This window comes from Sphaerodactylus townsendi, linkage group LG08, assembly GCF_021028975.2.
Source record: "Sphaerodactylus townsendi isolate TG3544 linkage group LG08, MPM_Stown_v2.3, whole genome shotgun sequence".
NCBI lineage: Eukaryota > Metazoa > Chordata > Lepidosauria > Squamata > Sphaerodactylidae > Sphaerodactylus > Sphaerodactylus townsendi.
In genome coordinates this window covers 72206037-72230861 of record NC_059432.1, presented here as the reverse complement: position 1 = coordinate 72230861, position 24825 = coordinate 72206037, and the positions used below count along the sequence as shown (strand labels likewise).

At 43.2% G+C, this 24825-nt stretch overlaps 1 protein-coding gene across 1 annotated transcript in view; it reads right to left on the bottom strand.

Annotated features, from left to right (window-relative positions):
• RAB6B (RAB6B, member RAS oncogene family) overlaps positions 1-18216 on the bottom strand; it is a 58105-nt gene extending 39889 nt beyond the window's left edge. Inside the window, exon 1 of the mRNA XM_048505569.1 lies at positions 17862-18216. Coding sequence (XP_048361526.1) covers positions 17862-17931 — 70 coding nt within the window. The 5' untranslated portion in view covers positions 17932-18216. The remainder of the gene's footprint in view (positions 1-17861) is intronic.
• Positions 18217-24825: the final 6609 nt, after the last annotated feature.

The following is a 24825-nucleotide window of genomic DNA, read 5'->3' as shown; positions in this document are numbered from 1 at the left end:
GGGAGGGGACCTGATAGAGGGAGAAGGATTGTAGCGTCAGACAAACAGCCACTTTGTAGTCTGCCTACAGACAAGTGTATGCTCATAATAGGCTTCATGTTTTGAACAGAGCATATTGATGTTTGTGCTCATAAAGGCAAGGCTCTCTGGGGGCTGAGGTGCCACCAACAAAAACAAACACTTCTCCTATGAACCATACATCCCGATATGATATTCTGCTAATTTAGAGGTGGATTCATTTGAGAGGTTTTTGCAAAGGCCTCTAATATAATGGTTCGTTAATATCCAGACCACGAACAACAATAAATTTGGGCTTGAGCTTTGTGATGCCAAAGTCTCGTGTTCTGGTTACCCCACTTGTGCTGACAAGCATCTTGACTGGCACTTCTAGGGTAGATCTCACAAATCCATTCCGCTAGCAGTGGTGATTTCCTCCACCAATGACGCATCTTTTTGCAAGGGAAAGTTTCTCCTGCTGTAAGACAACAGTTTCAAAAGCAAAACAGATCCATGGAATCCACTCCCCTATTTGTATGGGAAAATAGCACCATCTCAGTGTTCCCCTGCCCTTCCAGTACTAATATTGCCCCTAGCACTATCAATTTATTTTGGAGCTTAAGATGGTTCTTTGTGTGTGTTTGAGGGGGGGAGGGCAACATGATTTCAAAGAATGGGCAGTTAGGATTTTGGGGTACAGTGAATGTCAGAAGAGAATCTAAGTCCTCTAACAACTGGAATTGACTAAGAATAAGCAGATGTGCAAAGGAAGAAGGAACCCAGAGACAGCAGTGCATGACTCCAGACTGCATGCCAAGGATAACTGTGACAGTGGCTTGAGAAGGAAGGCTTCTAATACAATATTTATGACTGAATAATTCTCTGAATGCCTAGCCTGTCATGTTTTGCTTAAATGCCAACTACCATTATGATTAGAGATGGGCTGACATCTTTCCTCGCCCCACTGATGCCCTGCCCCCCAATCGGAGGCCTGAAGTGCTGCAAAGGGCCACTTAAGTCAGTCACTCCAAATTATAAAGTGGTACCACCAGCAGATACTGGTCAGTATAACCTAAAAGCAGAGAGGCTTTCTCCAAAGCTAAATGCTGGATGACAGGTAACACCTTCATGGCACATTTTATTTTTTAAAAAAGGAAATGACATTAATCTATACCACACCTTTGTGGGTGATGGGGACACCATTATTTTGGACAACAGACAGAGAAATTGACTGAATTAAAAGAACCTGAAAATAACAAAATAAATGCAGGATGAACCCCCTGTAGTGCTCAGTCAAGACTGCATAATACAGAGGACAGTTTGTTAAATGATTTAACCACCTTTTTATGTTCTGATCCAGGATGGCAAAAGAGTAGTTTTAGTGTGTTGTTCTGGGAAAAGTGGCATTTCCAGTCTAGATGCATGATTGCAGCTATGAGACCAGAAAAATAACCATTAGTTCAGAGTGAACACGATCATCACAGTGGTTTCAAAAGGTGCTCTGCAATCTCTCAAACTGTTATCTCTATGATTATGAAGCTCAAACCTCAAATATTTGTTTGAAAATTTTTTATTAGCCATAGACTTTTAGGTAATGTCATCAAGATGGTTTCATAAACAATAATTAAGGGAAAACCATTCAGTAGAACAGCATGCAATAACATGAGCACCAAAACATTAAGGTCAGCAGAATAAAAAACTGTGTAAGTAACCCCAGAAAACGCATACTTTACACTAGACAAAGGTTTGGAAGACTAGACACCTCCTTGCCTAGCACATGAAACCAAACAAGACTAGGAACCAGGCATGCAGCAGTGGAGAGGTCATTCCAAAGATGGGGTGCCACGATAGGGAAGATCCTATCTTGAGGAGACAGTTACCTTTCACCAGGTGGGGCAACAACCTTGACCAGAGGCATTGAATGTTCTTGGTCTAGGGGTACAGGCAACTGCTCAGCTGCTTGGGTCTCAAGGTGGCCTGGGTCAGAGGATATCTAGAGGGCACTTGCTTCAATAAAATTCTATGCAGAGTTAACTCCAGCTTATTTTAAGAGACTTTAACTGGAATAAATCTGCATAGGGTTGCAATATTGGTTTCCTCTGCCCTAACTTGTATACTGTCTAATCAGATCCACGGCAAGAATATTTGTGTAGTTTTTTGTAAAGTGCAGCAAAGTCACCCTCTTTATTCTACCCCACCCCAGTACTGCTCCATCATTAGCATTCAGCGTAGCAAAAAATAGCTGAAACAGAGAAAACAGGGAACAATCACTGGAGCTGTTGGGGAAGGAGATGATGAGAAAGGATAAGATCTAAATCGTAACCACGCTACTGAGAAAACGGCAGCCAACTGGAGATAATAAAAGAGAGCGTTGCTTAAAGAGACAATGCACCAGGGAGAAGGGAAGGGGATAGTGGTGCTGTTGAGTATCCTGATGCATAATTAAAATCATTCTCCCACAGAGTGGAAAGTACTCTGCCCCTCCGTCGGCCCTGCAAAATCAGCCATGCTTGGGTAGCTGAAACATACATCACTCTTAACAGGCAACTCTAAAGAGAAGACATTCCCGGCAGAGAGACAGTCACTCAGTCCAGTGCTGGCAAGGGACAGGCTCCAGATGGTCCCCTTTCCCGAAGCAGTATAGAATCGGGAGAAAGATGCTGGCACCCATCACTAAAAGGGGAGCCACTCCATGCTGCCAGCGACTGCTCTCTTTGCAGTGGGGTGGAGCTAACAACTCCCAAGTACAGACTTCATGCCTTGCAAACTGGGCTGCTCTCCACATTGTACCAGCTGGTGACACAGCCTCTTGAGCAGTGCTTCCGCTTCATCACAGCGGGAGAGAGCATCCAATTTTCCTTGTGTTTGCTATTGGCCTTTTAAAAATGAGCTCCTAACAGCAGGCATGCATATACAGAACACTGCTATTCACAGTTACCAGGCAACAGATGACAAAGTGAACAAGCCAGCCGAAAGGGTCAGGTAGAGCTTCCCAAACTACAGGTGTTGGGCTGTGTGACACACTATGAATGTGTGGGCACAAGTTCCCAGTTAAGGTACAACCTGACTCTATGCATGCTTACACACAGAAACAAGCTCACTGACTTACCCCAAATAAAGAGACATGTGGTTATAGGCTTACACACAGCAAAAGTAAGTTCAAAAGGAGCCCTTTCCCTACACCAGGGGTAGGGAACCTGCGGCTCTCCAGATGTTCAGGAACTACAATTCCCATCAGCCCCTACCAGCATGGCCAATTGGCCATGCTGACAGAGGCTGATGGGAATTGTAGTTCCTGAACATCTGGAGAGCCGCAGGTTCCCTACCCTTGCCCTACACCCTTGTGAATCGTTCAGTGAGAATGTTGCACTGAAGTTTTCAGGGGCCAAGGCATGACTGAAAATATTTATGAAGCAATTGCACTCTTCTGAACTCCAGCAGGAAGGTGAGGGTGTGTCAGGCCAACAAAACAAAACAAAATTCCAGTGATGTTGATGTGCACGTTGCAGATCAACAGAGAAAAGCACATTTGAATCCATTGCTTTTTATGGGCTTGTGTCCTTAATTCTGTGATGACTGTGGACAGAGAGTTTTAAGTTCTGTTGGTTTGTCTTGAATTGTCAGTCTCAAATGAAGATCCTGTACATGTTCTAAATACGTTGGCTGTTATTGCTGGGTGGCCAGGAAGCATTTTCTACACATGTTGTAACATTAAATGATAACATTGAGTTGGATCCTGTCAAAAAGATCCCCATATGCAAGGGGATGTTCCCCCTCTCAGGACAGCCCTCCTACTCCATCTTCATGCTCCTCCAGGGGGAGGATGCAATGGACACACCCTTCATCTTTTATAATTCTTCAGGCTGGGAAACCATTCACTCAGGTTTTTCCCACCTTTCCCCCTCTAATAATGGAAGCGTAAGGCAGAAAGCACTTTCCCACAGCACTTTCCTGTTCACACCCAGAAACGGAGGATGACTGTTTACTTTTATTTATCTTTTCCATAGGCACCCCACTCACAAAGACACAATAAAATAAATACTTGAGGCAGATTTAAACTTAAATAGAATAACATTTTTATTGAACAGACAAAAGATGGTAAAGGGAAAATAACAACTTGCAGATGGATGATGAGGCAAACTAGAGAGGAGACAGGATAAATATATATACACTATTCATAAGAGAGCTTGGCACAGAGACTTATAGTTTTTGGTTTCTTCAGCACAGCACTTAAGATTACTAAGCACAGTTTAGCTTAGATGTTAATTTTATAGATGGCTATAGTTTGTACAGTTCCTTTGCCTAGATGCTCTGGCATATGGCTGTTCACATACAGTGTCCTAACACTGGCTTGATACTTTTTCACTGTACCCTCACACAGCCCTCACGGTTAAGTAAAACCCTCAAAAACAAAACATAAACTCTCTACTGAGATAAACTTAAAGCAAATCCCTGTACCCCAGACTCTCTGGTATACCAGAACTCTCCTCACTTTATAAGTGATTCTTATTCTGGTTCAGAAGGCCTTCAACTTGGCTCTCCAATAAACCTAACCCCATCAGTATGTGGTGTCTGTGTATGATTGCTTTCACACAGCACTCAGGCTGATAACCAGTAGAATCAGTCACTCTCTTTGGCTGATCTGTTCCCCTCAGAATTCAGTTTATTACACAGTTAAGGCAGAAAGCACTTAACATCAGCAATGTTTCAGACCAAAAACCTCATGGAATATACTAACAAGGAGTTTAACTTCATCCCTCTTGCCCAGTTACTTGCCCAATAAGAATGCAGGAGAGTGGAGGTAAACAATGTTATACTTTGACAAAACTACACTTTAAAAATACACATTCCTCTGCAGTCTGTCACAGAGGGCATCACTCTGAAACAACATTCCAATAGGGCACATCTGGAAGCTGCACAGGAAGCACAAAGGAGCATTTCCATACACAATAAGTTTCTAGACACATGGCCTATTTTCTTGATTCATTTGGGACTTTTCCAACAAAAGAAAATGGGGGAAGATGGCAATTTGGGTTGCCAGCTCCAGCTAGGGAAATTGTTGGATATTTATTTATGTCCTTTCTACACTACCTTTCCTTCCAGTGGGAATCCAAGGTGGGGTACATAATTTCCTCTCCTCCATTTTATCCTCACAACAACCCTGTGAGGTTGGTTAGGCTGAGAGTGTAACTGGCCCAAGACCACCCAGCAAGTGGGGGTTGAACTCTGGTTCTATTTGAGGGCGCTTTCTGGGGATGGTAGAGTTTGAGGAGGGGAAGGGAGGGAGTTCAGTGGGGATGTGATGCCATATAGTTCACTTCCTGAAGCTTCTAACCTCCAGGGGAACTGATCTCTGTCGCTGAAGATCAATTTTAATTCAAGGAGAACTTCAGGCCACACTTGGAGGTTGGTAACCCAAGTGATAAAGTACCAGTGACCCACAGCTTAGATATGAAATATGCAATTCATGGCATTCCTTAAGGTCAATTCAATAGTCTGACTTGTCCAATCTATCCACTACCAAAGGAAATGGGGGCAATCAGGGTAATAAACAAAAAGGGAAATAAATAAAACCTTGCCAGATAGATGAAGAGTCTACCTAATCTAACATCTCCTTTGAGAAGCTCAAAAGCAGGGCACAAAGGCAAACAGATTTTCCATTTGCTCTCAACATCTGATATACTTCTCCTGAATGTGGAAGTCCCATCATGGCTTCTGGAGCTTCCCTCCTCCCCCATGAATTCTCCCCCATGTTCTTTTGGCTTTCTCTTATAGAGTTCCATAAATAATGTTATTTCGCTTTAGAGAATTAGCCCTACTATGTGGTTAAGCTCCTTTATGGTTTATTTTAGTTATTAATTTTATTGTGTGATACTTTAAAGGTTAGGATGCATTATCTCACCGTTTCACACACTATGTTGCGAGAGTCACCTGAAAAACACTTCAGAAATATCCTCAATAAATAATTGCAAAAACTCTCCCTCCAAGAATTTGTATGAAGCTTTTAAAAAGCCAACTCAAGCTAGTTGCACAAAAAAGTATTCCTGTTTTTGGATAATCTGTTTCTGTCAATGAGACTGGATGATTCCAAGTTCTACTATTTTGAAACAGCAACACAAATTAACTTAAAAGTAATTCCCATTAAACAAAAATACTTTTGCTTTCCTATAAACAGAGACTGTTGGAAGTGAACATACTAACATGTAGAAATATATTGCTATGTACAAAAATGCAGTCTACCTCCTAGGGTAGCCAAACTCTGGGTAGAGGCTATCTCCTGGAACTAGTCGAGCTTCAGACCACAGAGATCAGTTTCCCTGGAGAAAATGGTTGCTTTGGAAGATTGACTCTGTGGTTTTGTATTCTGTTGAGGTTTCTGTCCAAACCCCATCCTCCCCAGGCTCCACCCCCAAAGTTTCCAGGAATTTCACAACCCAGAGATGGCAACCCTACCTCCCACTGAGTGTATATTAACAAAGCTTGGGTGCATTTTGTGAATGATTCCTCTTTCTTGTCATTTATGTCACCTGGGATGGATGATACAAAGTTCTAAATTGTGTTGCCTTACGCCCACCTCTTTACGGTTTGTTCTAAATATTCCTGACTATTGTGCTTGAGTGAAGCTCTAATATTTCTGATTGTAGCAGAATAACATATTGCTGCCGTATTATTAATCAACAGTAGAAGAAAGCTACTGTTCCTGGGTGCAAAAAGTTCTGATAAGGATGCAAAGCATTACCAACTAAAGGCACAAGTTACATTGTGAGAAATGGCCTTTAAACTCATAGCTTGGGATGTTTCTCTCCTCCCCACCCATACCTCTTTTTTTTTTTTACATCTTATTCATAACATCCAGTTCTAGAGAGCTCAAAACTTCGCATGCCGGTGTATGTCAATAAAGCTGGTCCTAATACAAATATTACAAGAATTGCAGGTTGTTTTTGGATTTTGAATCAGTAGGGCTGCAAACAATTATTATTAAGATAAATCAGTGGAAAGGGGATAGTTAATTTCTTAACTTTTTAACTGGCTCATTGTGGCAAACTTCATACAATGTACTAATAGAAGAACTACTTTTCTGGACCGGTCAGGTCTGCTTAATGTAACAGTGGCCAACTGAAGACAATAGCCTTGTGCCTTGTTTGTTCCTAGTGCCTGGCACTCAAAGGTATGCTGCCTCTGTACATGGAGGTTCCACTTATCTGTTATGGATCAGCCTTTCTGATAATTCTGTATGCAAAAACAGGGTTCCAAGGTTTGTGAAGAAATCCAAAGCACTAGTAACAAATCTCACGTGCACCTTTGCTATTCTCACCTTTAGATAATGCTGCTGGGGATGATAATTGTGACAGTATTCAGGTCAGAGATAACACTATTCTGGCCAGTTTGTTACAGACAGCAAGAAACAGCTGAAGTCAACAGTCTTTCCCCTTATCTGCTTTTTATACTGTTGTGTCATTTGAAAGATTACAGAACAAGGAAGGATATCACAGCAGCAGGTGTCCATCCAAGAAGCGGATTAAAGGAGGCTACAATGAGATGAGAGACTCTCAACAAAAATGTGCGTGTTGCGCCTCAGTGTAGTTATGTATTTGCACTGATGCTGCTCCTGTTTAATCTCTTCAGCTCCATTTTTATTGATTTGTTAATTTTATTAGATTTTTAGAATATTAGTTCTTGAAGGCATTTATATAGGATTATTACTGTGGTAAGCAGTACTAAGAGCCTTATGAAGCTAAATGTTAGGATAAAATTTTAAGTAAATAAAAACAAAATCAGAGTTGATTATGCTCAACAATTTATAAACAGCACAGCTCAAGTTTGTTTGCTTTTGCATGCTTGCCTTGTTCTACATTTTGAATACAGCAAACTGTACTAGCTAAATGATGCAAGGGTTTTCTTTATGAGAATTAGTTCAAAATCATACATTTATTATATTAATGATATCCATTTCCTAATTTTTCCCTCTCTTAAAGCAAACTAAGCAGATGTTTTACTGACTCTCTGAGATTCCTCTAATATCTGTGTCCTGAGTAGCCAAAGCCATGTGAAACTGCACCAGCATATGTAGAAAGAAGGAGGAAGATCTCTTCTATTTCTCCTTCCTATTTCAGGTACCTTATGAAACTTGGGTGAACCCAGAAGTGTGAACACTTGCATGGAAGCTGAAGGGTGAGGACTAAGTGGAGTAGTGGTTAGGAGTGGTAGACTCTAGACTGGAGAACTGGTTTTGACTCCCCAATCTTCCACAGTTCTCTCAGAACTCTTTCAGCCCACTCGGAGACAGGCAACGGCAAACCACCTCTGAATGCTTCTTGCCTGGAAAACCTTATGGGATCACCCTAAGTCAGCTGTGACTTGCGCCACACTGATATGCTTACTGTTATAGACATTCAGGGTCTAACATGCTTGCCATTTTTTCACCAGAGGCAGAATATCTCCTGCCCTGGTTCTAGTAATGAGGGGGAAAAAACCCAATTACAGTCAGGTGACATAATAATATAAATTTAGGGAAAAACCTGGAAGTTATGTCAGTCCACTCTAGGAATTGCCAGTGGTTTTAAGATAGACTTTCCAACTATACCTAGAGAGGTTTTCCACTGCCTGGAAACACTATGGACCTCATGCTGATTGAACCATATCTCCTGATATACTCACACATGTCAGCTACACTTTGCAGACAATCCACTTCTTGAAGTGCCTTTTTTTAGAACCATTCTATACAGCAACTGCTAGGTTGCAGGCTTTGTCCGTGGCAGGTCAAGCTCTCTGAAATAGCTTAAAGAAGTAGGTACAGAGAGCACTTTCCCTGGCTACATTAAGAAGACATGCAAGACAATTCTATTTGAAGAGGAAGGACTTGTCCCAGCAGATTTTGGTATGTATTTTTAAATCCCTTAATAGACTCCTATGCTTTGTGTTAGCCATCTAACACAAACATTATATAAATAAGGCATTATAAATATTTTAAATAAAATAACTAAAAGCAGTCTTGTGTTTAATGTCCTGATCAGACCCCAGTTTTGGCACATATAAATATTGTAGCAGAAAGTGGTTTTCACAACACTGTGGATTATATAACTTCTGGTAAAAAGCAGGAGTGTCATGGTGGCACTCTAGAATTTTGCAAAAACTCTAAGGTTTGATATAGTTATAGATATATGCAAAATGCTAGAGCAGTTATCACTATGTAAGCTTGCTGGCACAGGTCCCTTCCCCCCCTTCTTCCAATACAGGATGCCAGAAGGTAGCGCACAAAAGTGAGGACCTGGCATTCCTAGATTTCAGGTACAATTCCCAGCTGCACATACAGGAACCTGGCAGGAGCTTCAGGGGCAGGTAACCAGGGTGGTGGTGGTGGGCAGTGGTGTGCAAAATAATAGACTCTCCAGAAATTCCTAGACCTGTCCCATCTCTCTTTCATGTTTTTCCTGGAAGTAGCATAGCAGCGCACACATAGTCGACATTAAATATTTTCTTCTCCTGATACTGCTCAGAGTGGCAATGAACAGCAAAGGCTGCCAGTGGCAATCTTCCTGTCTTGGTGAGAGGTGCTGCAGTGAAACCACCCAGCATTTCTGCTCTTCTCTCACTGGCCTCTGAGGTGCTGGTGGGATGTAATGGCAGTGGCAGCGGCGGGGTGAATGAAGCACATAGTGGATGCTTTTGCATTTACAAAGACTGTACGATAAAACCATAGAGTTTTTGAAGGTTCTAAAGCATCTAAAGATATTAGTCCAAATTTTTACTGAAAATGACATCATTGTGCCAGCACAATGCTAGTATGACAGGTCCTGCCCCCACATTTCTCACAAATTGCCAACTCAGGTCAGGTAAACCTAGCAGGAGAGTTGGGAGTCCTATCAGATGATGAGCCTAAACACTATTTTGGGAGACAGGTTTCATTAAAATCAACACACCTAGTCTGCATGTAAATATCCTGAGGAATATTTAAGAGTTAATGCCATACTGAAGTTCCAATTATAGATATCGGAGTTATAGCTAAGGAAATTTCAAAACAGCCATTTACAAGCAGCTGTCTTATGCCAATTTTTCCTCTGTCCTCCCACAACAGAACAGCCCTCATAATGGTTAAATATCATTCAGCTTTATTAGAACTACATTATAAAAGCAAGAGTAATGACTTTGGGGTTTTTTCCTTCTTCCTCTGGGGGGCACGTCAGGCTTTCTACCCACTGTTTTTACAATATAGTTGTCAAGCATACCTATCAGTGACTTAAATATCATTTATGTCATGCTTCAGTAGATTTTATTTTTGTTTAATTTAAGTAATTCCTTAGTCAATCAAGTGTTTGTTTATGGCTTTAAGGGCACATTACATTTTTTAAAAACTGCAGAACTGTTTTTATAGATGGGTGTTGATGGATTGGTGACATTACACGCACTAGTCAATTAGCACTGTGCACAGCCAGCTTCTGCAGCAAATTTGTAGAATCAATTTCCCCAAGCTTAAGCCTGGAGAAAGTGCTTGGCTTATAAGCAAGGTTCCCAATTATCTCTAACTCTCAAATAATTATTTGTATGAAGGCTAAGTTATGTTCTTTGTGCTACAGCAGATTAACTTTTTGGGGGGTGGATCTGAAGATTTCAGTATGAATGAAATCAAAAGAAGCCTTTTAGAATTGGAAAGCCTGCAAAATTATATACAGATTCTCAAACGACAGAATATAATAATCAGAAGCTTAATATGTCACACCAGAGTTAAAACACCAGTGAAATCCAGAATTTTGAACTAAAAATAACCCTTCATTTTCCTCCTAGAATTACACATAGCCAACAACACCACAAATTAGCATGATTAGCAATACGTATTCTGCTCGTAAAGCTAGAATCGATCTGTAAACATTGCTATCAGGAGGTGGGAGCAAAGTATAATTGAGGAGGCAGGAATGAGAAGTATAATGGTCATCGGGGATCAATCTTCCCATAGAAACCCTTCAGAGTAGCCAGTCTCTCTCTATAAGATGCTACACAGCAGCTCTGACCTGCTGTGGTTATATACCTGTATCCTAATATACCTTTTTCTGATTATGCTAAGTTTAGGTTCCCATTCCCTGGTAATCCTAGTGGACTCTTCCCAGAAAACTGACAACCTGACTCACTGTTCTGTCATCCTTGGCTCTTCTTCCCTGCAAAGTACTCTGCCCTAACTCATCCCTGAAACATAGGCTACATTCCTTACATGGAAGGGTCTGGAACCTGACTTGTCACAGCCCTGTTAAATATCTTCACTGTCTGAGATCCACTTACTGGGGAAGGGAAACAACAGGAGAGCAGGACTTGGCCTCCATGGCAAACCTATGGGCCTTCCCAGGACATCTGTCTGGCCATTGCATGGAAGAGGATGCTGGACTCAACATACGGATGCCAACATCCAGGTGATGGTTGGACTTCTTCGAGAATTGGAACTCATCTCCCCTGGAGGGTGGATTCCATAACATCACATCCCTGCTGAGCTCCTTTCCCAAACTCCACCCTCTTCAGGCTCTACTCCCAAATCTCCAGGAATTTCCAAACCCAGAATTGTTAACCCTAATTCAACATGGGTCTATAGTGCAGCTACTCTTCTGTTCTTATGAGATAACCCAAGTAATATTCAATTAAATATTTTGGGCTACTGAAAGGGATATGCTGTAGGGAGAACATAGCTTTGGAAGCCAGGTGGTTTTGCTAGTTTCACCTAAAGTGCTTATCAGTCTGCATATGTTTTCATATAGACTTCCTAAACAACATTTACAATCTGACTACCCTGGATGAAACCTCCATTTCCTCCAGAGGACTACTATGGTTTGCCAAACAACTGCTCAAAGCATTTGGCATGCAAGCAGGTTGGTAACCCTGACTTTGTCACTGGTACAACTGTTTATCATATAAGTTAGAACTGCCTTGCATAAATGAAAGGCCCAGAACAAAAATCACAATTCCTTGCAAGAGGTAAGTTTTTAACAAAATTTGGCAAGGAATTCCACAGGAAATCCCCCTGATGGTAACAAAAGCCAGGCAATCTGAGGCTTCCTCTGAAATGAAAAGCAGGAGCATAAAGAGGCAAACATCATACTCAAAAAATTATCTTATCATCCTGTTTTAAAGACAGTATTTGCAGAACTCAAGGATTCTTAGTCCACAATAAATGTACTGCTCCATTTACTGGTTAAATGTACTGGTTACCAACTATTCAAACAAATTACTGGAGCTTCTGGAGCCAGTAATTTGAGGTGTATCCAGCATTTTCACTAGATTCTGGGGCAGAGGTCAGTAGAATGGGGCAGATCTACTAGCAGAGCCCAGCACAAAAACTGCCTAATTGGATAAGGTTCAGGGCTTAGAACAGAAGAAGGAAGAAAGAAAAATCCAGCCAGGCCTCCCCACCCCCTTCTGTTTAGCTGGCAAGTCTATGTTAGTAAATGTATTCAAGGGGGAAAAGTCACCAAATTCTTTTCCAGTTTACTAAAAATTATCTGCCTGTTTCACTGTGGATTATTCTTACATGCCACAAATGACCAAATTGGCAGCTATTATGATTTTAATCACAACTTCCCAAGATACACTGTGACATCCAAGGCCCCATATATTTATTACCTCCATGGCTACTCCAGTCCACATTACTGATGCCCCTGATTTGGAAATACATGCTGATTATAAGATGTTTTCTGCTAGTCATATACCCTAGCCCAGTAAGATCCATAGACAAGGTTGCATTCATAATTAAGCATATTTCTGTTCAGTAGCAAACACACTAATGGTAGTAGAAACAACAGAGTAGTACATTCAGCAAAACCAGGTACCCAGTGAATTATCACTTCAGATTCACTTAGGTACATTCCAATTTATAACAATTATGAAAAACAAAAATCCAATATTCACCACAGATAATAACTGAAATAGAAGGTACATTTAGATGACTATTTCAAAGGTTTATTCTTTGGAGTTCCATGAACACCCAGCCAATAGACTCTTCTGACCACACAGATGGTCAGAGGCAAATAATAAAGGGAAGAAAAAGACCAAGTTAAATGCTTTGGTCTTTTTTTTTGTCCCAGGATACTTTGGTGATGTGTGACACAGTATAGAAAAGATGAGAGAAATAATCATGGATGGAAAAAATTGACCAGCTGAATGGTACTTTCTGATCAATAACATAAAAGCAGAGTAATTGTCTGGAACGCAACTGCCTGTTAGTTGCCGAGGCAGTGACAGTCAAGGTCATCTAGCCTCTCTTCCCTCTGACAGAGTTTTTATTCCAGATGTAATTAAAATTCCACAGCTCTGGTGACACACCATCAAAGAGCAATCTAGGAGAGGAAGTACTTGCTGCTCCCACAGATGGGCAGGAAATGGTCAAGAGGAGCAGACTGGGCAGAATCTCTTGATTGAGGCTTAATGTGTTTCTGATTAATGTATGGCATCCCCTGTTTCCCCACAGCAGTTGGTGTCATATGCCTCTTTCCTCACCCACACTACTGGGATTTGAAATAGGGGAGCTAGATTTCTACCTGCGCTTCAATCAATGGGGTGAGAAGTTATTGATCAAATAAATAAACATGTCAAAATTGGGGGCAGGGGGTAGGAAACAAGGGAAGACAATTTGTTCCTTTGCTGTTCTCTGTTCAGGTAAGGGAGACATATTTTAAACATAAAGTTCTCTTTGTCTCAATTGTCATGGATCAGCCATATATTTAGAAAACAAAACACAAGTCTTGTGACACCTTAACGGTTAACAGTTTCAATGTGGCCCAAGCTCACGTGAACTAGAACCCCCTTCATTAAATGTGTGACACCTATGAAGTTAGCTTTAGCTACAAATATGCCATAAAAATCAGTTAGTTGTCAAGGTATCACTAAAATATTTTCTGGTTTTGCTGCAACCTTCTGAAATGGCTCACTCTCTGATACTTGGGCATTACTTTTTCCTTTCCTGCTGAAGGACACTTCCACTGACTAGGTGCTGAAAAGGATTAAGTGGAGCAAGGAACAGTGTGTGTGTGTGTGTGTGTGTGTGTGTGTGTGTGTGTGTTTCTGCATAGCTCCATATGAAAATGCCATCCAACTAGCATCTTAAATAGGGTGGTGAAGGACCACACAATATCACTTAATGTGGCTCAGGAGAATGGTAATAAATTTGGTTCTTCAAAAAATAAAATGAAATCTTTAAGTTCAGTATATGGAGTGGGGAGGAGGGATGCTAAAGTACCCAAGTATGTGAAAGGAATGACAGGCAAAGATTTGTATGGGAGTAAACAGTCCTGATTTCATTAGATTATGGCTGCTAAGCAGGGTTGGTCCTGGTTCCCATTTGGATGGGAGATAACCAAGGAAATCCAGGTTGGCTATGCAAAGGCAGGCAATGCCAAATCATGTCTGAATGTCTCTTCCCTTGAAAACCCTACAAGGTCAGCTGTATCTTCATGGTATTTTCTACCACTTCCGAAGGGCTTCATAGGAATATTTTCAAAAAGTGAAATAACAGAGGCGAACAGATGCATGTGATATGGATGTGATCCATTTATTTATGCTAGTGCACTAAAGGAACTATACAGGATGCTCCTGTGTGCATACAGTCCCACACAACTTATTGTGAGATCTCATGTGTGCCACTTCATAATAGAAGACAATCCATTAATGTTTGGGTTGTAAATATTTTATGGATTATTAATCAACATTTCAATTATAAGTAATTTTAAGATATATAATTTAGTTATGAAAATAATATTTCTTATACTCGTTCTTTATGGATCTTTTATGGCATAAAAGGCTGAAGGGCACTGACCTACTCTTTCTATCTGCATGGATGGCAAATGAGGGAGCACTTTATTTTCCTTGCAAGTGAAATCAAAGTTTGGGGGAAATTGTAAGGCATCCTTTGATAAAAAAAAACTACGGAACAAAGTTTTGTTATTTTCCTGGGCCATTTTAGGGCCAGGCTGCACATGGATATTTTATGTTTCTTTTTCTCCAGCCAACCAGCCTTAAGAAATCAAAATCCAACCTTGTTGCTCTAATGGTACCTTCTTATTGCAGGTAGTGTTTTAAGACATTGTATGGGGCATACAATTTCATTTCCTATAAAGGTAAGGAAGCCAGTTTTGAAATGATTCTTCCTTCTTTTAATTTTCTCTGTATTTCCTTTGGGAACTCAACATAGCTAGTAACCAAGGCTGCTGACTTTTATTAGCTCTGTTGCTTGTGCCTCTAACAGCAGCATGACAATACCAGCAATTTAGCAGGAGAGCTTATCCTGGCAAAGAGAGACAGTGATGGGGGAAGCTAAAAAACATGGCAATCATAGCACGATTTTAATTAACCAACTTGATAAAAAAAAATCCTTGAAAAATAAAGTAATGCTGTGTCTGTCATGGCTATTAACAGACCAGGACAGAATTGGCACTGAATTCTTCTTCTTTGATTTGAAGCCGCAGCATAAAATTAATTGCTGGAGATGATAAAATCTGTATGCAGAGGCCTGCTTAAAAACAAACCATTTTTCCTACTTAGAGACAGCCACTCAGCAGAACCCGAACTGCATCTACTTGCAATTAAGTCCCACACAGTTGAGTTGGTCTTACTTTCTAGTACAGTACTTGTCACTCTGTGGGTGGGGAATCTCTTGCAAATGGATCACAAATCCAGGAGGTAGGCTGGGCTCCGGAAGGCTTTGTGGAACATTTTCAAAATGATCCTGCCATACACCCTGTTTCTCACTCATATTTATAAATGGTGAAGATGAAAAATAAAACACCATCTTGTTCAATATTGACTGATGTGAGATGCTAGCATTTTATGCTGAGGAAGGGAACATCACTTGGCAAGTGTTTCCCCTCTATAAGCTTAGAAGTGGGTCCCATTCCAAAAGGTGTGAGAACCAGTGACAGTCACTGGGGAGGGAAAATGGTTTCTGTGGGAGAGCCTCTGCTTTGCCATGCCAAGGCCCAGATTCAACCCCCAGCGGCTCCAGTGAAAGACGTCTGCCTAAAACCCTGGACAGCAAATGCCAGTAAGAGTAGACAATACTAATCTTGACAGTCCAATGACCTGGTTCGGTATACAGAAGCAACATTTTCAGAGTGAAGGGAGGACACCCAGGGCTTTACATCACTTGCAGCATATGTTTATGACTGTAGTTTCATTAGAAAGAGCCATGCCTCAGGAATCAGGGTCATGTTTATACAGCAAGCATAAACCAGCTTCACAGCCAATTCATTTTAGGGCTTCTAGAGTTCTTTTGAGGACAGCCATCCCTGTTAGACAATTTAATACAAAGTGAGATATACGCGACAGGAATTGTTTTTTTTAAACTTCATCTCGAAATACAAATTAAAGCAGCTCCAGACAATGTCATGGAGCAAAGCTCTACCTGTTTCTGCTGTCAGCTATAGAGATGGGCGGGGAAGGGACTGGCCAGTGAGAACAGAAGGCTGGCGGTGCTAAATTGTAAAGAAGCAGCAATATGTCTTTATTGCACCCTTATGATCAGCAGCTTTAGAAACTGACAACTGGATGTGTTTGATCTCTTACAAGTCACAGCCTGAGGATTCAAGCTCACTTAATTTGTTTTACTATGTATAAGTTTACATTTCTGTCAATCGTGGCACCAAAAGTTTCAGGCTTACTTTAAACCATTCCAGTGCAGAAACTGTTCCCTCCCTTCCGAAGTGTGCTTCTGCAGGAGTGGTTGGGAGGGAGGCGCTTTGCACATGTTCAGAGACATGTTGTCATGACTTCACACATTACAGATTCTGATGTGTGGGAAGCAGGAACATATGGTGGGGAACACCTCTTTAAAATCAAATAATCAAATGTATCCCACAAAACAAAGGGAGATTAGGCACTGGAACTCCTTTCTTTTAGGCCTGCAAACTGGACAGAACAGATCCATCACCTGTACAGAAAGAAAGGTTTCTGGCAGCAAGCGAAGGCGCCTGCTGGGTCAGAGGAGAGTGCTGGTGAATGTCTCTGGTGGAGGATTCCCATTGGCTTGTCTTTGCTGACTTGAGAGGCAAGGAAGGTATCTATCTGGCGGCTAGGTTTTTAATAGGCAGCTGGCAAGGGGGGAGGGGGAAGTGCTTGGAGACTTGGCCAGCAGTAGGGTGTGTCTTCTCTTCAGTGCCGGGCTTCTGCCTTTATTTGCGCAAACCTTTCCCCAGGGCAGACCCGGTGATGGTCCAGAAAAATCCATCGACTCACAGAATCTGCAGACTACCTTGCCAGGAGGGAGGGGGGGGCAACTGGAGGGAGATCCCCCCACTTCTTCTCCAAAGGTTGTGGCCCTCAGATCAGCAGACCCCTAACACAATGGGAGCCCTTTCCACAGACAGTAGCTACGCCTCCCCAGCCGGGCATTCCGGCCCCACACCCAGACTTTGATCTTTCCGGGTTCTCCTGGTAACGGAACCTGCAACGCCTTGGCTGGAAGCTTCCCACCTCCGCCTCCTGCTTCCTGGGCTAAGCAACGGCATGCATATGCCCCCACTGCCCAAGCAGATCAGAGGGCGAAACAGCAATCTGGGGCAAGGGGGAGACGGACAGAAGAGGCCGCAATAGAATGGGCAAGAGCCCCCGCTCTCCGTCACCTGCGATCTGCCCGGAAAAGGGGGGGGGGATAAGGAAGAGCCCGGTCAATTTTGCAGCCTGGCTGGTACCACAGCTTGCCTGTCCCCATCAATCAGCTGGGAAGTGTCGAGAGGTCTGCGAAGAAGCCACCGGAGGAGCCTGCTTGCCTGCCAGCCGCGACGGGCACGGCATGACCGGGGCTCTGCGGGCACCTGCCGCAGCGACCGGAGTGGCCCCAGCGCGCGCACGCCCTTTGCAGCGGCTCCTTTCGGGAGGGGCCGCGCCCGGCTACTCACCGCTTTGCTCCCCCAGGAAGACCAGCTTGAATTTCCTGAGCGGGTTCCCGAAGTCTCCTCCCGTAGTCATGGTGCCGGGCTCCGGGCAGGGCTGCTCGGGAGCAGAGGAGGGCTGGGCAGCGGAGGCGCAGGAGGGCGGCGGCGGGTGCAGAGGGCGGCCGGCGGCACTCGCCCTGCCTGCCTGCCCAGCGGCGGCTCTTGCTGTCAGCGGACGCGGAGCTCTGCAGGGGGAGCCGCCCGAGCGGGGCGCAGCCTGCAGTCGCCGGGTCGGCACCTGAGGGCTTGCGGCGATGCCGGCGCGAGCTCCGATCTCTGCCAGCGACTCCGGAACCCGCCCTCCCGCCGGCCAGCCTCCCCCGCCCGGAACAGATGCGCATGCGCTCTGGCCCCTTCTCGGCTACCCTGATGTCATGCTGGAGCGGAGAGTGGCCAGCAAGCCAATGCGGTGCTGCGGGAGAGGGGCGGGGGGCGCGCCTGGGTGGCCGAGAGCCCCCACTGCTGTTGGGGAGGGGCAGGGTGGGGCAGAACACCGCGGGACCCACCCACCCTCCCTCTCTCCCTCCCCCCCCCCCCGGCCAGAATTGCTACGAGCTGTTCCCGCAGGCGGCCACGCGGCTCTGCTGCTGCTCCTCCACACCCAGCAGGTGCCAGCTGGAAACACCTGCGGGGGGGGGGGGGAGGGAAACGTGTGAGAAGGAAGCGGCAAGAGTGGGAAGGGGGAGGGAGGCCCCCTTTTGCTCCACGTTAGTTCGTCGCCACCCCTTTGCTTTTATTGGTACAAGCGCTTCATTATCCTTAAGCACAGCTCTAAAGACCCCCACTTCTTTAATGGCACTAGTGGCAGGCCAGTAGGATGGTGATAACCAGGTAAGCAATTGTAGGCTTGCTCGAGATAAACAAGTGTATTCAGAACTAAATCCCATTTTAGCCATTCACTAAATCAGAAGTAAAATCCCACTTTAGTCATTTCTTGGGTTGGGATTGCAGCCCTAGGTGAGTAACACTGTCACAGGCTTCGCCAGAGGATGTGGGGCAGGTGCCCTTGCCCAGGCATGTCTGGTTCAGGCTACAAGAGCAATCCTATCACATGATTTATTTACATCATTTCAGATGTACAGTAGATTTTTAAAAGGCTTCCAAAATTTGAAGTATAGGATTTTGGTGGAAAGGTGTGTCCTGCTGTTATAAGTTTGTACAGGGTTGAGAGAAATTGCACTTTGGACTTTTGTGTTGCACTATTGAGGCTGTTAAAACATGGAAAAGAAGCGGATTTTTCTCCCTCAATTGAATGAAGTCATGAATGAAGAATGAAGTTCTAACTTTTCTGTTAGAAAAGGAACTAGAGGTTGTGCTTTATAAATGAATTGAAGATAGCGGCAGACTGGCCATTTTAACCTACAGGGAATTTTCCCAGCAGCCACTGTCCTAGAGGGCGAATGACTGCAAAGAGTACAGCAGAGCCAAGCCTCAACAACTGTGCAAGTGCCCAAGAGACTGCTTGGCTCAGACCCTTCACTGGCCCTGGGAATTAGTGTCAGGGCAGCAATGGGTAAGTGGAGGCTGGCTGTTGGCACCTCTGATCATAGCCAAATGGCCTGGCAACGCTAGCTTGTATCAGGGGCTGCTCAGCTTGATTTGCTCTAGGACCATTTTCACTTTCCAGACCATTCCTGGATGCAGAGAGGAAAGCTCTTACCCTTGATGACAGCTTAGGATTTCTTCCTTTCCCATTGTCAACCTTCCTTTTCCATGCAGCAAATCAAAGGATAAGATGGTGGCGACCTGGTCTCAGACATTCCCTCTCCTTTGTAGGTCCCTAACTTGGAAAAGAGATCTGTGCGACCCAAAAGTCCCCTTATTACATTGCTGGACATTTGTTGGCTCTGCTGAAACATGACTAGTGATCCTATGACTTTCGTTGCACTGTGCCATGTTATGAATTAATGACAAGGCCCCTAAATCTGCTGGATGTGATACAACATACAGGTTTACAATCTTCTTCGAAAACAAGATTGTAAAAGCAAGGAAAACTGCACAGCAAGAGAGCAATAACTGCTGCCCTGTTTCAAATCTCAGTGTACTAATATGAGTGCTGCCTAAACATTCCTGTTTTGCCAGTTATTCAAGCCCAGATCTGTAAGATGAATGGCTTCTTAAGAGTGCGAAAGTGACCACAGATCAAAAGCACAGAGCAGACTTTACAGTTCTGCTCTAAGCATAGTTATTCTCTTCTGAGACCATTGATCAAGTAGGGCCTGTTTAGAAGGCTCGGCAAGGCCAAACTATTTAAGAAAGGGTTTGAAGGTGGCTGTTTGTCTTGTTTCTTGTCTTGTTCACTTGCTGTGCTTGCAACTGAATGTTTTAATATGTGTGTATACTATTTTATCTCCTTTGGGGAAAATTGTATACATATTGGTAAATAAATATTTGCTTTAAGATAAACATGCAGTGGGTTTTCCACCTTTCTTTGTATTAACAGTAGCTGTTACAAGGGCCAGATTTATCTATAGCAGTGTTGGCGAACCTTTTCGAGGCCGAGTGCCCAACTGCAACCCAAAACCCACTTATTTATCACAAAGTGCCAACACACCAATTTAACCTGAATACTGAGGTTTTAGAAAAAAAACAGTTGGCTCAGAGGCGTGCGTTACTCAGGAGTAAGCTTGGTGGTAGTTGGTGGCTTTGCTTTGAAGCAACCGTGCAACTCTTCGAACGGGTGAATGACGACCCTAGGAGGGTTTACTCAGAAGCAAGCCCCATTGCCAGCAACCGAGCTTAATCCCAGGTAAAGGGTCGCGCTTTAGTTCTTCGCATGAAAATCAGTGGGGTTTAACAGTGCTTAACAGGGTTACCTACACTGCTTCCCCAAAACTAGGTCTTAGGTTTAATGCTAATAATCGAGGCCAGCGGCCCAGGCCAGCCTAGATGTGTGTGGGAGGGTGGGGGCGACTCTGTTTGCGCGTGCCCACAGAGAGGGCTCTGAGTGCCACCTCTGGCACCCGTGCCATAGGTTCGCCACCACTGATCTATAGGCTAGGCAGGCTGAAGCTGAGGGCCTCACCATTTAGGGGGCCTCTGGCCAAAGTGTATAATATTTCTGACACAGTCTCATAGGCCTTTCTTGCACATTCTGTAATAATGCACTGTAGTCTCTAAACAACCCTTCAGTAATTTTCCTTGCATAACCCTGCATCCATTAGGGGAGCTAAAGAATTGGATATTCCATATAAGGAAGAAAAGATTCACTGGCGGGCCTGAAGCTGCAGGTAGTTCCCCTCAGAAGGACTCCAACCTTGTTATGAACTAACATTAATATTCCAGGTATGATGATTTTTATACGTATTACTGGAAGGAAGGATTGTGTTTATATTAATTGGCTATTAGCCTGTATTTTTTAATTCCATGTATTCAATGCTTTATGTCATGATTTATTTCATGCACTGGTCACTCTTTAAATCTGGAGGGCCATTCAACTGTTGACTACTGCTTTGATGCAGTGAACTGTTTTGGTATTATCAGTGAAGTTTATACCTTCTTTTCATTCTCCACAAAGAGATGCGCAGATCATTTTTGCAGCCTCAGTCAAAAGTGCCAAAATATTTGTCAGGCACTAGGCAGGAGGCACATACAAAAGCCACAGAAGCTGTTTTGGAAAGTTACAGTGCTAATATCACTGGTGCTGTCAGTCATTTGCACTCTGATGTTAATGAGAAGTGTGGCACCAAGCTTAAAGATAACAACCTTTTGCAGAAAATGGAAGAAGCAGAATTTTTGAACCTGTGTGCTAGGTTATTTTCACAGGGTCAGCAAAGCCATTCAGAAATCAGGACAGTTATTGAGTACTTGTGCATGTTTGTACAGTTCACTTAAGGATTTTAAAACAAAATGAAAGAAGATTTTGATGAACTTCAGCAACAAGCAAAAGCCACCTTGCCAAATGTTAAGTACAGTACTGTCACAAGGAGACAAAGAGAAAGGAAATGGCAAGAAAATGTGCACCTGATCCTGATGCTTTAGATGAACTGTCTTCAGGAGATAAGTTTAAGATTAAATCATTTATTCCTATACTACATGCACTTGAAGTCAGTTTAAGAAGAAGCGGTACTGTGTACAGTGATACTGTACAACTGTTTTCCCTTTTTGCTAATCTGACAGCAATTAAGCAAGAAATTCAAAAAATGTTGAACTACTGATGGAAGCATCCCTGGAAGATGTTGGCCTGAAAATTGCTGATGAACTTTTGCACTTTCACTTGCACATGAGATAAAGCCGTAGGCCTATTGAAGAGCACTGTCTGATCTCATCCAGACCGGTATATACAAGGAGAAAATTCAGATGGCCTTCCCTAATATGGAAGCACTCTTGCATCTATTTCTTAGCTTAATCGTCACTAGCTGCTCAGGAGAGAGATCTTTTTCAAAACTCAGGAGAATTAAAAATTAATCAAGGACCACAGTGTCTTAAGAGAGGTTATCCGCGTGCCTGGTGCAACACGCACCCCCCCCCCCCGGTCCCCTTGTAGCTACGCCCAGTGGCGTATCTAAGCAAACTGGAGTTTGGTGCCCCCCCCCCCCATGGGCAGCCACCTTCCTCCACTGTGACTAAGCAATGATTTTTTACACCAGGTTGATTCAAAGTCACCATCACATTATAGAAAATGCCCCAACTCACAAATCTGAACACAGCAATAGGCCATGCCACACAACAGAAATAATTTTTTAAAACACATTTTCAAAATGCTTTCAAAATGTTTTATTACTGCTATGAAAACAGTTTATGGTTTTGTATCCAGTCCCCCTGATTGGGAAAAACAGCATCACTTTCAATGTTATTTAAACTGGGAACCCCAGATTCTCCCTTTAAGGTGGATTTAAAAGGAGAATCTGGGCTCCCTAATTTAAACAAGTGATGCTGGAATCCACCCCCAAACAGCATCATTTTCAATGGTGTTTAAACTAGGGAGCCCAGATTCTCTTTTTAAATCCACTTTAAAGGGAAAATCTAGGGTCCCCAGATTAAACAACATTGAAAGTGATGCTATTTTGGGGTTGATTCTCCCCACCCTGAAACAGCATCACTTGCAATGTTTAAACTGGGGACCTCAGATTCTCCCTTTAAATCCATGCCAAAGGGGGGGGGGGGATTTAAAAGGAAAATCTTGGGAAATTTGGGGAGTGTCTGCTGTCAGAGGTGCAATTGTTAAGCTAGCAGCACCAAACTTTCAGGGTATCTTTAGGAGACTCTCCTGATGATACCACCCAGGTTTGGTGAAGTTTGGTTCAGGGGGTCCAAAGTTATGGACCCTCAAAGGTGTAGCCCCCATCTTCTATTAGCTCCCATTGGAGACAATGGGTGATGGGGCACCCTCTTTGGAAGTCCATAGCTTTGGACCCCCTGAGCCAACCTTCACAAAACCTGGGTGGTATCAGTAAGAGACTCTCCTGATGATACCTCCCAGGTTTGGTGAAGTTTGGTTCAGGGGGTCCAAAGTTATCGACCCTCAAAGATGTAGCCCCATCTCCTATAATCTCCCATTGTAAACAATGGAGGATGGGGCACCCTTTTTGGGAGTCCATAACTTTGGACTCCCTTAACCAAACCTCACCAAACCTGGGTGATAGCATCAGGAGAGTCTCCCGAAACATCCCTGAAATTTTGGTGCTGCTAGCCTAAACACTGTGCCCTCTGCAGGTCAAAAACGGAAGAACACTGAAAATACAAAAAATCCCACAAACGAACCTGCAGTTTTTGCGCCCCTCACAAGGTGGTGCCCTGGCCAACTGCCCAATGGGAGGAACGCCTTTGCCTCGGAGCCAACCATTTTTTCTAAACTAAAACCTCAGTATTCAGATTAAATTGCCATGTTGGCACTTTGCGATAAATAAGTGGGTTTTGGGTTGCAGTTTGGGCACTCGGTCTCGAAATGGTTCGCCATCACTGGCTTTGGGCCTCTCTTCATGTAATTCCCAGTACCAAAAAAGCGAGAGAGTAGCATTATGAAGAGAAACATTTGTTTTGTCATTCAAAAGTTGCACAAACCCACTGAATATCTCAGTAATTCTACAGAGACCACAACATTGAGAAAAATAGTATATGTTAACAAGGGATAAATGCTTCTGAAAATGCAGAATTAATCTAATAAGTTTTATGGTTACTGTAAGAGAAGCTAAGTGGGCCAATTTATGTTTGAAGATACGTAATGGCTTTGGATTCCTAAGAAATATATGAAGTGTTTGTGTGCTTTGCTGCCTCTAAAAAAAGTCTGATTTTTTAATGCTCTACCCAAAGTTAGATATATGGAGGAAATCACATCTTTACAAGTAATCTTATCTGCTTCCTCATTTTCTCAGCTAACATAAGACCTTCAGATACTGTGTTTGTTCAGTGTAATTTTAAATGGCTAGAGTGCAGAACCATCCATGTCTCCTGGGAATGCATAAGGTAGTTTAAGTTTGTACTGTACTGTCATTCAGACCACAACTGCTTTTTATCACTTTGTCTGAAACTTAAGTACATCCAGAAGTCTTTGCATTCTCATTTGTGTGTGAACTTCACTTTATGACCTTCATAGCAATTCTCCCAAATGGTGTGCATGGAACATGGCCATAAATGCTGGCTGTTCCTTCTGATTTTCTCCAACACAGAATAAAGAAAGAAATGAAAGCAACTGCAGCTTAACCTTAACAGCCAGTTACTCAGCAGGGGCCCTATCCTTAGTGTTCCCCTCACTGAGACATGCATTATTTGCACCTCAAGATCCTTTGGTCTCAGATATCCGAGGTCCCAGTCTGAAAGCTATTGTGTAATATTAAATGTTGGTGCCTCAAGTAGGGCAGAACCCACCCTCAACCCCCAAAGACAGTAGCCTAACTGCTTTAGCCCTCCAGAGCACCTCATCACACTGACCATAAGCAATGAGTCAGGTTTCCAGGTCCCAGATCCTCTGTGATGGGCCTAAAGAGTA